This window comes from Homalodisca vitripennis, chromosome 4 (genome assembly GCF_021130785.1).
Source record: "Homalodisca vitripennis isolate AUS2020 chromosome 4, UT_GWSS_2.1, whole genome shotgun sequence".
NCBI classification, from domain to species: Eukaryota; Metazoa; Arthropoda; class Insecta; order Hemiptera; family Cicadellidae; genus Homalodisca; species Homalodisca vitripennis.
The window spans coordinates 171,686,312-171,701,039 of record NC_060210.1 but is presented as its reverse complement, the minus strand read 5'-3'; the positions used below and the strand labels follow the sequence as shown (position 1 = coordinate 171,701,039).

General features: G+C 34.5%; 1 protein-coding gene across 2 annotated transcripts in view; it reads right to left on the bottom strand.

The window, feature by feature from the left end:
* Nucleotides 1–13,142: 13,142 nt before the first annotated feature.
* LOC124360626 (protein shuttle craft-like) overlaps nt 13,143–14,728 on the bottom strand; it is a 44,170-nt gene continuing 42,584 nt past the window's right edge. For both annotated transcript variants that reach the window (XM_046814392.1, XM_046814393.1), the window contains exons 17-18: nt 13,987–14,096; nt 13,143–13,352 (exon numbers count right to left, since the gene is read on the bottom strand). In XM_046814392.1, coding sequence (XP_046670348.1) covers nt 13,244–13,352; nt 13,987–14,096 — 219 coding nt within the window. In that variant the 3' untranslated portion in view covers nt 13,143–13,243. The remainder of the gene's footprint in view (nt 13,353–13,986; nt 14,097–14,728) is intronic.

Genomic DNA, 14,728 nt, shown 5'->3' with positions numbered 1-14,728 from the left:
TGACAGATAATCAGGAAATTCTTATTCTTATCTCAGTTATGTCACCTCGGCAGTGGCGTCGGGCCGGGGGGGCACGGGGGGGCACGTGCCCCCCCCCCCCAACATTATGCAAAAAAAGAAAAACATAATATAAATTATCTTTAAATTTACGTATATGTATACACTAAAAGTTACGAATGAATAACTAATATAGATCCCCGTTAGTCTATTTTTCTGTATGCATCTAATTTGATTCTGTGTGTGTAAAGTATGCGCGTGTTACAACTAAATTTTACAAGTGCCGGTGAGCCGACTCTGGCCGGTTGCGCCCGAGCTGGAGCAGCCGATCGAATGCACCCGAGCCCAGCCGACGCCGGCCGAGGGCCTCCGAGCATTGACGACGCCTGGCGGAGGGATATCATACCAGCTCAGTGCGCGTGTGTTGTGTTGTGTAGGTGGTCGCCACGTTTTATTCGTTCAATAAGCTTATTGTTACTAGCTGAGCTGCTATTGTTTGTGTAATTTTTGCGGATGTTTTCGTTTGTCTAAGAAACAGTCCTCTGTACTAACATTCTTTAAAAAACTTGGAAATTCAAGTGAAAGTGTAAATGAAGATAGACATTTAGCGGGAAGTAGCACTGGAGGTAGCGTTGGTGATGAATCGCCATCTTGTTTACGCCCAGATCGTGATGCTACATTCCAGGGCGAAAGTAGAGATCCTTCATTGGAGTACAAAGTGCAGATATTGCAAAAGGAGCATTTCAGCCTGTTTGATTGTTTTAAGGTAAGCAAGATTCAATCCAAATCGAGGCAGTTCAAAGAATCCTGGTACAGTGAATTTAATTGGGTTCGAATATAGCCCCATTAAAGACGCTTGCATTTTGTTTACCCATGCCGACTATTTTGTCAACATAAGCCTGGTCGCGGGGAGGAGTCATTCACTAAACTGGGCATGAACAATTGGAAGAAAGCTTTGGAAAAATTCAGGAAACATGAGAATAGTGAAATGCCATCAAAAATCTAAACAGTTTCTCAATGAGTATAGAAAAGCAGGAAGCACGGTAGCAGATTCGTTGTCCCTCGGGCACATACTAAAATGGTTTGAGATGAATAGGAGGTATTTAAAATTCATAATTTGAAAAACATCCTATTCCTTGGAAAACAGAATCTTGCCTTAAGAGGACATGATGAGGGTACTGCTTTCATTTAACAGGGGGAACTTTATAGAACTGCTACAACTGAGGATCTACTCAAATGGAGGAAGGAAATCCAAACATTAATGAAATCCCCAGTCCATTCATACAAAAGTGCCCAGGTACAAAATGAGATAATAGATTGCATAAAAAGTGAAATGCTTCAACAAATTGTCCAAGAGGTGAGTGAGGCTTTGGCCTACTCAATTATTTGTGATGAAACTACGGATATTTCAACCCGTGAACAGCTTAGCATTTGCATTCGATACATTACTAAAATAGATGGACACATTAAAAATCAATGAAAGGTTTTTGGGCTTCGTTGATGTGTCAGACACTACTGGTGAAAATTTACATCACACTATTAAACAGTATCTGCAGCAGTTGGGTATAAGCTTAAATAAAATGCACGGCCAGGCATATGATGGAGCTAGTAACATGAGCGGCAAATTCAAAGGTGTTGCCTCAAGGTTCCAAGAAGAAGAGCCTAAAGCTTTGTACACACACTGCCATGCCCACTTGCTTGATCTGGCTGTTCAGAGATTTTGTGAAGAAATAAGACAGCTTCGGAATTGCTTATCCATAGTAAATCACCTGTATAACTTAATTAATGCATCAGCTAACAGGTTTTCAATATTTGAATCAATATGTAAGCAAAGCGGAGAAACAAAAATGAAAAGACTGGTGAGCTTGTCTCGAACTAGATGGACAGTTCGACACAAAGCAATCCATGTAATTCTAGAGCAGCTCCCTGAAGTGTACGAAACTTTGGAAGTTATTGCAAACGAATGTATCAAATCGTAAAATTGCAGCCGAAGCTGATGGTCTAGCCAAACAAAATCAGCACATTTGAATTTGTATTCAGTTTAAAACTATTGCACAGCGTTTTGAGTCAGACTGATATACTCTCCAAAGAACTGCAGAGTGAATCTCTTGACATTTCTAAGGTTTTTGCAAAAGTTGAATCAGTCATTGACTGTTTAAAACTGGACAGAAATGATGATGGCTTTATTCAGATGTGGAATGAGTCAGAAGAACAGTGTAACAAATATGGTTATGAAAGGTTTGTCAGTTGAAAGGCCTTCACTACCACGCAAACGGAAGATTCCGAAAAAACTTGAAGCTAGTAGTAGCTCTTCAGATGCTGCATTTCATCAATCACCTGAACCTGAACCTGAACAGATGTTCAAGACTGGCATTTACTTTGCTGCTTTAGACACAGTAATTGTAAACCTGCAATCTCGTTTTTTCCAAGAACGATTATGATAAAATCAACTGCATTGCCCAGTTACTATTTAATTGGACCGAAATTGACAACAACGCTGTTTATGGCAATCCAAAAGTTTTATAACTTGTCTTTAAGTTTGGGGGGGTGGGGGGGGGGGGGGGTGGGGGGGGGGGGGGGTGGGGGGGGGGGGGGGTGGGGGGGGGGGGGGGTGGGGGGGGGGGGGGGTGGGGGGGGGGGGACTACTTTCTGGAAACAAATAATCTGGGTGCCATCATAATGTCTCCACAATTTACGCCGTTTGTATATTTTTCGCAAAGCAGTGACTTCCGTTGAGTTAAATGAGCACAATTTTATTCTCTTTTTCGATTTCATTAAGGCTTTTGTTGTCAACCAGGAAACTCTCAGGTTGACTTAAAGTGGAATATTTGAGTCCAGGCAGAGATATGGTATAGTTTTCTGGAGATTTTGTTTTCTTAAGTATTTTAATAGAATCTTTGCTCCGCGATGAACTTACTGGACGTCTGGGTCTTGATTGGATCCCGAGAAAGTTTCAGAGAATATTTTCTGTCATATAGCATATTAATACTACCCTCTTTATTAATTTACAATTACATTGATTTTGTTTTGAATAGTACATTTTTTAACATGCCATAAACAGCTTCAGAAATAGAAATTACAATTATTGTAGTTTTGAAGTTTATTTGAATACAAGCTTAACATTTACCTTCTATTACGTTTTATTTTTATGATTTAGTTTTACTTTATTCATGGAATTGGCGTAAAAAATATGTTCTAGTGTGAAAAATAAAATATAAAACGTAGCAATACGAACGATCACGATCTCTCTTTACTTCGTTTGTGGACTTGCAGTTTATGTGAGAATTTGATTGAAATATGTTATAAAATAAATTAAATATGAAAGTTATTGCATACATTCCAATATATCAGAAGTTCGCCGCCAGTGTGTTATTATTTTATTTTTATAGGTAGATCAACTATAAAAGGAGTTTTGATAACATGTAATGTTGTATATGTCTTAGACAAATTTGGTTAAAACAATTCCGAAAAGTGTAACACTAACAGGGAGTGAAATTTAATTATTTTTAAGAAATAATATATTTTAAGATATTAATATGAGCAGTCTAAAGGTTTTTTACTTTTATTGTTTTGTTACTAATACCGCTACCGGTCTTCATTATTAACAAACCTCACTAATGTTTAGCGTTAACAACGAAAGCGATGAAAACTGTGTTACGACTAGGCCACATTTGTCAACCACTAAGGATTGCAGAAATAGTCGTCATTCCCGACAATTACTGAGCACGACTGGGTTTTACTAAAACTGTTACAGTTAAAGTATCAAAACAAATACAACAAATTGAACTATGATACATAGTTCGGAGTACGTTTGTACGAGTTTAACATAAGTTAAAATATACGTTGAATATTTGAATCAATGGGAGAGGGGGTGTTGCAACACACAAATCCCCTTTTGGTTACTCCTATGCTTAACCACGATTTTTTTCTTCGTCAGGACAAGGCAACACTACTATGGCACTGGAAATATCTTAGACCAGAATTACGTGACAAGGGCTAGAAGTGAACGCTTATTGACCAGAATATTTCCGAGACCTATGTATTTGTATTTTTAATTGAGGCAACAAGGCAGACAGCCTAGCCGTGGCGTTGGAAATATACTTAATTCGAACCGGAAATGCTCTTATACATGCAAAACATGATATAAAACGTCAGGCTAAAGCTCTGATACTCTTAACCATGAACACTGAAATTTGTACCTGAAGATAGTTTACTAAGTAGTATGAGATATATGCATCTTACTGAAATAAGAGGAAGCAATCCGTTATAATGGTAATGTTCAAGCGTAATTGAATGGTTGTACTCAACTGTGATCGTATGTTTATATAGCTGAATAATATATTTTTTTATTACAAGTAAAGAATAAGCCGGGTGGGTGATTTGGGAATAAATGAATGGGAGCGGTGACAACTCTGTTGTTCTACAACGATTATTATAACTAAAATCATATATTAAATTCAAAGAGATTTTCCATGTTAGTAACCCCTTAGTAGTAGAAAAACTTAAACATTTCATTCGATTATTACTCGTATAAACTGAAACTTATAACGTATTCCAAAGTTCAAACTTTGTTGAAATTTTGATATTTTTACTGACACAATGATGTTCCCTTTCTGGGTATAATAATATTGACAGAGTGTAGGTTGAGGAGGGGTGGGCCATTAACAGGTTTTACTTTATAGTTACTGATAAGCAGCGTAATAAACCCGGCAAGTGTTGTAATTACCAGTTGCCAGTTATTAGGTAAGTCACACATTTCTTTGAGTGACACTTTTGGCATAAAACTCTACTTTAATATTATCTGAACGTTATGCATTCAGTTTCATTTGAAAATTACCTTACAATTTGAATAAAGGACAAAATAGTTATTTTGGCTGTAGATTTTAAGTTTGACTTGTTAGAAACAAACTCCCCTAACACTGACAGATATTTGAATTGTAAACTTAGCCTTAGTCTCTTTCTGTGTAGAGAATTACCCAACAAAAATAACAAAAACTAGAAATTTATTCTTGGATCATTTTTTTACGATATAACTACATGAACAACGTATAGACATATGTGTTACAGATTAAGATAACTGATCACTACAGCATTGGTCTCGCTATTACTTTTCACGTTACAGCACCAGCGGTTACGATAAATTCAGTTTCACAGATGATTATAATATAGACTCTGCACTCGTCCTGTCATCTTGCTCATATCGACTGGAATGAGGTTTTTTCAGAACGAAAGTGCAAACGGCTTTGCATATGACTTTTTTACAATGGTAGGTGATGATATTGACAAATCTAGGAAAACAATTATCAAATCATTTAGGGTTACTATCAATCAGATTAAACTAATTCGCGTTAGAGAAAAACGGCCTATTTAAAGTAATTCTTAAAATAATTTATTGCACTTTAAAGGCAATAGGCTATACAATTAATTCTGCCAAAACTTCCAAGCGTGTATACTACAGGTCTAAATTAAATAAATATCAAAATAATCTCAAAATTTTTGGGTTGTAAATTTAATTAATTGCCAGGTAAAAATAATTTACAGTGGTTCATTTCCGGTAGAAAGTTATCTGCCAAATGTACCCAGTTAGTTACTCATTGTGTATGTTAAAGGTCGCCAACGATTCTAACATGTTTTTCGCTAGTGTTGGACATAACTTGGTGAGGTTACATAACACCGGGGGTACATTGATTATCGATGATGCAGATTACGGGCGGGACTCACTATTCACACATCGCACTGTAAGTGAACCTGGTTATGACGGTTGTCCCGGCTTCTACACGTAGAGAAAATATTAATTTTTTCTCCAAACATTTTCCAAATTATTATAAACCTTGGCTTGGAGTATGGAATATTCACTGATAGTTTTTGTTAGCTAAGTATTCCCACTTCACAAAGCTAACACATTTATTGCACAAATAACCAACGCCTCATTTCACTATTAAGCGTGTTCTCTAAGGTGGTGGAAGAAATCATCAAAAACAGCTTGTTAATTAAATTGCCTTCAATACAGTCTTACATTAGCGGATTGTCAATACGGGTTTAGGATTGACACAAATATTTCAGACGTTCTTTTGTATGTAAACAAAAAACCTTGACCTTAAGAAAACGTTTGATAGTGTACATAGATGGAAATAAATTAAAACTATCAGCTATTGGTGTAACGGAATGATCTTGCATGGTTCATGGGTTACTATACAGACATACAGCATATTGTGTCTATCTGTAGTGTGAATGGGGAAGAGCTTCCTGAAGAGTATGGAGTAGTTCAAGTACTTTGGGTCCTATATTACTTTTGACAATATTAATAACATTTTAAAACTGCAGATTTGTGGTAAACTACTTGTTTTTGCAGTTTTGCTTATGACAATAACTATTAACAAAGGTAAATCTTAGTAGGACGTTCAAAAAAATTTAATTCACCATCTTGACAATTAAAAAATGGATGTACCACAATGTTTTTATCACTTAACGTTTCAAAAATTAAATTTATTCCTACTTCTCTTACATCAAATTCAGATAACAACTTACACAATTTAACTATTCATAATTGTAGTAATCACTATAGCAGTGCCTGTACCTGTAATAGAATTGAGAAAGTGTCATCATATCAATATTTGGGCGTTGTGTTTGATGCCCGAATGAAATGGATAGATCAAATTGATTTGTAGTAAAGCCCATGTATTATGCTTATATTCAATACCTATATATTATGGGCCTCAGGCTTGGGGTGCTTTCCCACACCTCAATATTTCAGCTATGGTTCAGAAATCTATCCTGAAAGCTGGTTTTGAGAGGCTTAGGAGGCACCACTCTGATTTATTGTTTCAAAAACTAACTTTCTGCCTATTAAAATTTCTTCTATTACAATCTTATTTCTACATATTTATAAACATTTTGATTCAATTTTTTCAATAACCCCCCACATATTCATAACACACAATATGCAAATTTTCCGTTCCAGATTTAACACTATTCACCCTAAAACCATTTGTGACAACAAAACAGTTTTAATTTGAAACATATTGTATATTGCAATTATTCTACTTGTTTTAGAAATTTCCAGAAAATTCCAGGAGGTGTTAATTATTAGCAGTGAGGAGGCCAAGTCCACTTATCTCTGTAGACTACAGAAGGACATAGACTGATGAGACAGTCTTCCCTCCTCTCCAAACTATACATAGAAGAATCCATTTTCACTAAGCAATTATCCTATTTTTATTATGACTTTTTCTTTGCATTGTTTCTGTTCTATACACTATTATTAATTATCAGATTATTAAATCATAACGATAATCTACTCTATGTTTACTATATGTTTTTTCTAATTACAATTTTATAAAATTAATCCATACATTTTTCGAGATAAAAAATAATAAATATATAATTTTCAACTCAAAATATTTATTTATAAGATCTAACACATGCTCTAGGCTTCTTTTTAATTTTCTTAATCCTACAATATTTAGGCAGCAAATTAAATCTAAAGGTAAATGCTGTTTTTTTATTTGAATCGTCTCTGTTGATTGTGGTGTATATATTTATTAGTTTTGTAATATAAGAAGTTTTCAGAACTATTATACACTGATTTTATCCAATTGCTCCATTTCTTCTTTAATATAAGATATTTACTTCTGAATATTCAATTATATTTTTGAGGAAATAAATACAGATTTTATTTGATTTTTACTGCGTCTTTTAACGGATTTTTTATTTGATATTTTTTATAAAATTATAAAATGTATTACAATTGGACACTAACATGCTATTGTGCACAGTCTCTCAAAAATATCAGTAAACAGTTATTTTTAGGCTGACGTGTCAGATACTTCTGTTTCACTAAACAGCTGATTCCAATTAAGATGTACAGTGAAATATCAATCAGGTTTACCAACATAGTAGGATGAAAATTCCCTTCAGCTAACTACAAAAAATTGGTTTTTAAGAATTTTTATGAAACACAAGAAGGAAGTACAACATATTTGGTATTTTTGTAGTCTTTAAAAATATACTTTCTTTAAATTGAGAAAAACTTGCTTGTTGCATTTTCAACTACAAAATGGAACGATTTCATTGATAAGTGATGAAGTTTATAATAACCCAGAGTGATCAACTTAGCGAAGTTTTTAGTATGTTATAACTATTAAAGGTGACAATGGAAAACCCAAAGAGATACAAATCTGTGAATCATTCACCAATTTTATAATATCAGAGATCAAACTGCCTCAAGAATAGATAACACCATTCTACAATCCAGAGAGGAAAATGGGCTAGACATCTTTAAATGTAGAGGTGAAGGGTTTGGCGGAGCAAGTGTAATAAGTGGTATTCAACAGAGAATGCTTCAACATGAGGTGCACAAGCTAATAGAGGAGTTCAAAAAACTCAAAAATTCAATAAGAAGTGTCGTAGTGTTTTGAAACTACTGTTGTATTTTTTTCATTTACCTTTGAATTAGGCTAATAATGAATAAACTCGAGCAATCCTTTAAAAAGAGGAATTTATCCCCTTTTTTTTTTTTTATCGTTCTTTTATCACAAGTTCATTGTTCAATGTTTACTATAAAAAAACTATTATATTAATTCCAAAATTAAATTTTTAATCATTTGGAAAATCTAAATATACAAACACAATATACATATATATTAATATATATATATATTATTTGTGAAGGTGAGGGTGGGGGGGGGGGGGGTGTGGGTTGTGGTGATTTGGTTTTGGGGTGGGGAAGGGTACTTTTTCATATTCCCTGGAGCCGCATTTGCTTATTTTGCACAGGGCTCTCACAGTCTAGCCACTGTTAAGAGACAACAGTATTGGTCATGTCAGAGGGGGAAAAGGGAATCACCAAACAACTTTCCATAGAAACTCAGTGTTAAACCCAAAAGAACTGTGATAGGTTTGTGAATAAGTGTTCCAACACAAACCTGTCCCACACCCTCTCTTTCTTTTCCCTAGGCCTGATTCAAGTTTAAAACTAATGCCTATTGTTGTTCCTTTTATAAATATTGTATTGCCAATTTGTTTAAAAATAATTCGTTTGAAAATATGTAAATCCCATTTGTTAATATTCCCAAACTCAACTACCCATATGAGTATTTCCATACTTACTTTATGTTCACTTAAATACAAAGTAGTTATGGGAAGCAAGGTGCTTTAATAAATAAATATGTACAAGCTTTTCAACAACCACTTAATAAAAAATCTGCTGCCTGAGCATGTAACTCACTATGACTCAACTCCATTGATTGTCTTTTTTCTTCAACATTGGCATAAATAACCGAATTTTCATTACTCACTATGTTTAAAAAACTATGTCACCTACATAGTACCCGGGTAAACAGCTTTAGATCTGAACCATATACTTTTTGTTTTGAATTCATTAATCAAAGGTTTAGGCTCTATTTGGACATAAAATGTATGATATCCAAATTTCTCAGCTACAATTTTTCAGACACTAGAGTTCTTTATATCTGTGGAAAATGCTAAGAAATATTTTGTGATCTTTGATCTATTTTGTGTCTTGGTTTTTTTAAAAAAAAGACATGGGGGGGGGGGGGGGGGGGGGGGGGGGGGCTAAAACCGTATGATTGATTTGTTTCAACAAAGTCATCGTTAACCACAGATGGTAGACCACTTCGCTTGTTGTTTGAAATTAGTTTGTCCTTTACGAAACAACTGGCAACATTTTTTAACTGCAATAAAGCTATAATGTTTCCCAATCACAGAACATACTAAATTTCCAATGGTTGTTTCTAAGGAAATCTAATGAGGTTACAAACTTCATAGTTGGCAGAGAGTTAATTGCAATGGGTCATTTGAAGAGAGTATACAAGTGCTTAGAATAGCACAGTGAAACTACATTGTGACTTAACCAGATGCTCACTGGTGAAGCAACACAGCGCCACCCAGATCATGTCAGTACTTCCACCCCACTTGATAGTCAGATGCCTTGGCAATAACCTATGTCGATAAGCACCATTCACATAATATGTCTCATTGCATAGTCCATTTTATTTTTGTGTTCAAAATGAAAATCTTGTCTCTCATTATATCCACCTTGCAACTTCTGAGAGATATTACAACTTCCATAATGATTTATAGTTTCAAGAATATTTTATTCAATTAACCAAGACACCTGTATTAATAACGGTGTGAAAAGTACATTTATATATTTTCTTAACTTTATAGTGGGTCTTTTATTTTGTTTGTAAGAGGACAAGGCAGTGAAACGGCTACAATTTCAACTGCGGCTTGATGGGGAGTTAAAAGAGTTAGGTAAATGTTGTCTTGAGCGTCTAGGCAAGTGGACAACAATGTCACACACCAGCCTTCCCATGGTGCTTTTTCAGTAGCCATGGAGCGTTGGACGAGTACACAACATATGTTTGCTGTGAAGACGTATTACAAAAACGCGGATAGTGTGATTACTGCTCAGTGCGCTTTCTGTTGTGAATTTAAACTATCGCCACAGGCACCCGTACCATCAAGGAAAGCTGTCCTCCTTTGAGCGAATAACTCTATGGACCTTAATATATCTAAATGGCGCTGTGATGACCTTTTCAAGATCTTTTACACCCTGTCTCTTCAACTACTCTCTTTTACAACACCGTTCTTCATCGAGTTAGATAAAATAAAGGCGTCATCACAACACCAACTCTTCACCCTGCTGATCACATCCAATACATCTGTAATAGAGCAAACTCAACTCTTGGATTTATCTTCCGCTCTACTCGTAATCTTCAGTAGAAACGCCCTGCTGATCCTCTACAAAGCACTTGTTCGTCCTCTCCTGGAATACAACTCTTCCATCTGGGTCACCTTCCCAAGAAGGACTCAAAACACAACTTGAAAGAGTTCAGCATCGTCTTGTCAGAACAGCTGGTGTTCAGAGATGGCCACCACTACATGAATGTTCCAATTGCTGGTTATCAACTACAGCATGGCCTTGCTCCTCTTGAGGCTCGTAGAAAGATACATGATCTTATCTTTCTCCACAAGATCATCATCGGAAGCATTGATTGCCCGCAACTACTCAACAAAATCTACTTCCATGTTTCCTGGGCATACGAGACTGCGAGACACCTTTGCAAGACTGTACTACTCAACGACCTAACCAACAACAGAGTACGATACCTCGACTTCTACGCAGCGGAAATGAGATGGGACATCTTGTTGACTTCTTCTCCACCAGCCCTGCTAGATTTCAGAGAAGAAATCATCAAATTAGTATATGGCACTCTATAAATTTCTGTTTCAACTATACCTTTTTTTCTGTTTTACTCGCCTTTTTTTAGTAAGTACTTTTGTTATATATTTATATCTTTTGCATTGAAATTGTTCGATATTGTTGTTGTATTTTTTATAGTTTATTGATTATTTCTCATGTACATGTATGTAATTGTATTGTAAAAGTGGCGATTGCCGTGGAAATAAATAAAATAAAAAAAATAAACAAAATAAAAATAACTTTGAAGCCAATACTAAGCACAACAAAGAAAAAGAGGTGGTAGTGAAAAAAACTAAACTAACCGGATCTCAGAGAACATTGCTCGTGTGCACTAAGCATCACAGGACGACGTCCGCGAAAATCAGTGAGGTGGCACAGCGCAGAACTTGGTCTCAGCAGTCGATCAGTGAGAAGGATGACTTTTATATTTTCCCTTGGGGCGGCCTACTACCATGCACTTAAGCCTCAAGGGCTTTTTTGCGCACACCCGGAAACACACCATAAGGCCCACCAGTCTACAATATCAGCAGTTTCCACAAACCACCGAAAACAACCTATCAAGTCCTCCTGGGAAAATTCCCATGCCACCCCTGTCCAAACTACCAAAGAATGGCATACCGGCTCTCTTGCTATTGCGGGGCAATCAAAGAGCAGGTGCTCAGCAGTCTCCTCCTGCTTCATTACACCTTCTACACAGAGCGGATCCTCCTGAAGGATGCCGACTCTGTGAAGATGCTTCCTCAGGTGACCATGCCCCGTAATGAGACAAAAGGCCTTGCACATTACATTTTAAATCATTGGACAATAATTGTGTATTCGTTGTAATAAAATGGTTTTTTCAATAAGAAGAGCTCCAATGAAATATAGTTTTTTGATTTAGACAATTTTTAAACGTAAAACTCATAAAAAGATCATGTGCATCAATTAATAATATTTTTTTGATTGCCACTGTAACAATCACTTTCAAGTAACAACTTCTGTTAACTAACCAATAATATGGGTTTACTGTTTAAAAGTAAAAATGTATGAACTCTTTTAAGAGTTCAGGATGAAGGGATTTAGGAAAATAATGCAGAATCATAATCTTGACACAATTTTAATTTTTTGTGTTTGGTACAATAAATTAAAGCAATATCATAATACTAATTACTTTCAAGCAAAATTAATTTTAAAATATTTATATATGTATATATTTGAAATAATTTTAAAACCAAACCAGTATAACATAAAATACTTTTAACAGAATGCCCATGATTAAAAATGACCACCAAACTTATTTTCATATAATATTCTCATGTGAATAGATAAAACTTAAAAGTAATATAAATTTACATAGTTTAAATCATTTCTAAAAAACTACAGGTTTTACCTAAAATATATAACAAACTAACAATCTGCATTATAGAAAACATCTAATCCAAACAATGACACCAAAAATCTGCCTCAAAGGTATTTAATTTGAAAGGAATGCAATTTATAGCTTAAACAGAAACAGCAAAGTTAAATGGATTAATAAATATCGCATATTGTGAAAATGAAATATTTATTTTAGATTATCAAGCACTTAAATAAACAAACACAATAACATAACAGAATATAATAATACCAAAGATCCTTTGCCTTTATTGTCATTTTAATCACATCAGGCTGGAAAGAAAAGAAATGTCAAAGTACATAGATATAAACTAAATAATACAGACAGTGTAGAACTACTTCCAGAAGATTCACACAGAAATATACAATTTAAAAATTGTAGGTCCATAAAGAAAAAACTATTGATAAAAGTGTAAAATATGTATAGAAGTTATATTAATAACTGGAACCTATATTATGTAAAAGTTATATTATATATAAATTACAAAAAACAAAAGCAAAATTGTAACATGCCTGCCTATGGTACATAATCCTTACAAAAATCCTGAGTCCTTTTGGATTACAGAAAACAGATAACTTTCAATATGAAACAATAGCAATATTAACAATGAGATGAACCCGTATAAATGACAGTGAGTAGAGGTTTTAGCTATTGTTGTAGTCAAAGTAGTCAACAGCAGGAGTATCCGTGTCTCCACCAGTCCCCAGGCCCTTGGATGCCTGGTTGAGTGTCACTCTCACTGGCAACACCTCACTGCCAACACATAAACACTTTACAAGTTACAAAACAAATAATTTTATTTACTGCATATTTCAGTATATACAGGGTGTACATAAAGTCCTGCACGGGTATAATATTTTCTGAACGATAATATTACAGAAAACTGATAGTTCCTTCAAAAAGTAGATTTTTAGGTGTAGTATTGATGTACCAAATCTTATTTATTTATCTGGTATCGTTCAGAAAATATTATACCCGTGCAGGACTTTATGTACACCCTGTATATCAGTATATTTAAATGAAGTGTGAGGGGGTTATTAGTTTTATTTTCCCATCTAACATGGTATTGTGCTAAAAATTAATTAATTCTACAATCTTCTTACTATAAAAATTTCCACATAATTGCAGCTTAAAATATCTTAAACACAACTTTATTCTCTCAAATAGTTTTAAAATATCTGTAAAACAAATGTTATGCTCTGCTCTGATTGACAGCATTAATGTAACATTTCTGTTGTTTTCCCCTAAAAATAAGTTTTTTTTTCAAAAAGTATATTTTTATAGATTGTTTTGCATTTTTACAGTACTGGAAAATTACAAAAATATTTGTGGGTACATTATTTTAGTTTAAAGTTAGAATTTTTATTTTGAGGACAAGATATTATACCTCTGAGAAGCTGATTTCTGACAGGAAGAGTTTAGGATGGGAAGAGGCACCTTTCGTAATCCCATCTCTCGTTGAACTACTTCTAGTAGACTATAACTTGGAAGCCAAGCCTGAAAAAAACCATAATTTAATAGTTCTCTTCTACAAACAAGGTATGGTTATATTTGATAGACTGTCAATTACAAATTGGGTCATGAAGGGAGCAATGGGGCAAATGGTAAATTGTCTTTAAATAAAATAACCTTTTTCAACCTTATTATGTGCATCCTCGTGGGCCACTGGCTTGTTGCCAGGATCTTATCAAATATAATACAGAGAACAGTTGGTATAACACAAGGTCGACATTACTGGTAAAAATTACAATAGTCGCAGACACAATTTGAACCGGCACTATCTCTAACTCAAACCTAAAGTTGGACACCCTAAATTACTCTGACAATAAAAATAGTAGTATACAAATATCCTCTCTGATACAAACATAGTAAGATACAAAACTACATATACAGTGTAATATGGATTCCTAATTCCTAGTTACCTAAAAATCTTTTTCTCATTTGAAATTCGCTGATGGATCTTAGATAAATCAAACATTAAGGGACCGCTAACAGATCATCCACAGAGTCTTAAATAGAGATTAATGAAATCATTTTAACTCCACAAAATAATTATAAAACCAACATTTTATACTATATACATAATTGTTATATTATATAATATAATATTATTTTATATAATACAACAT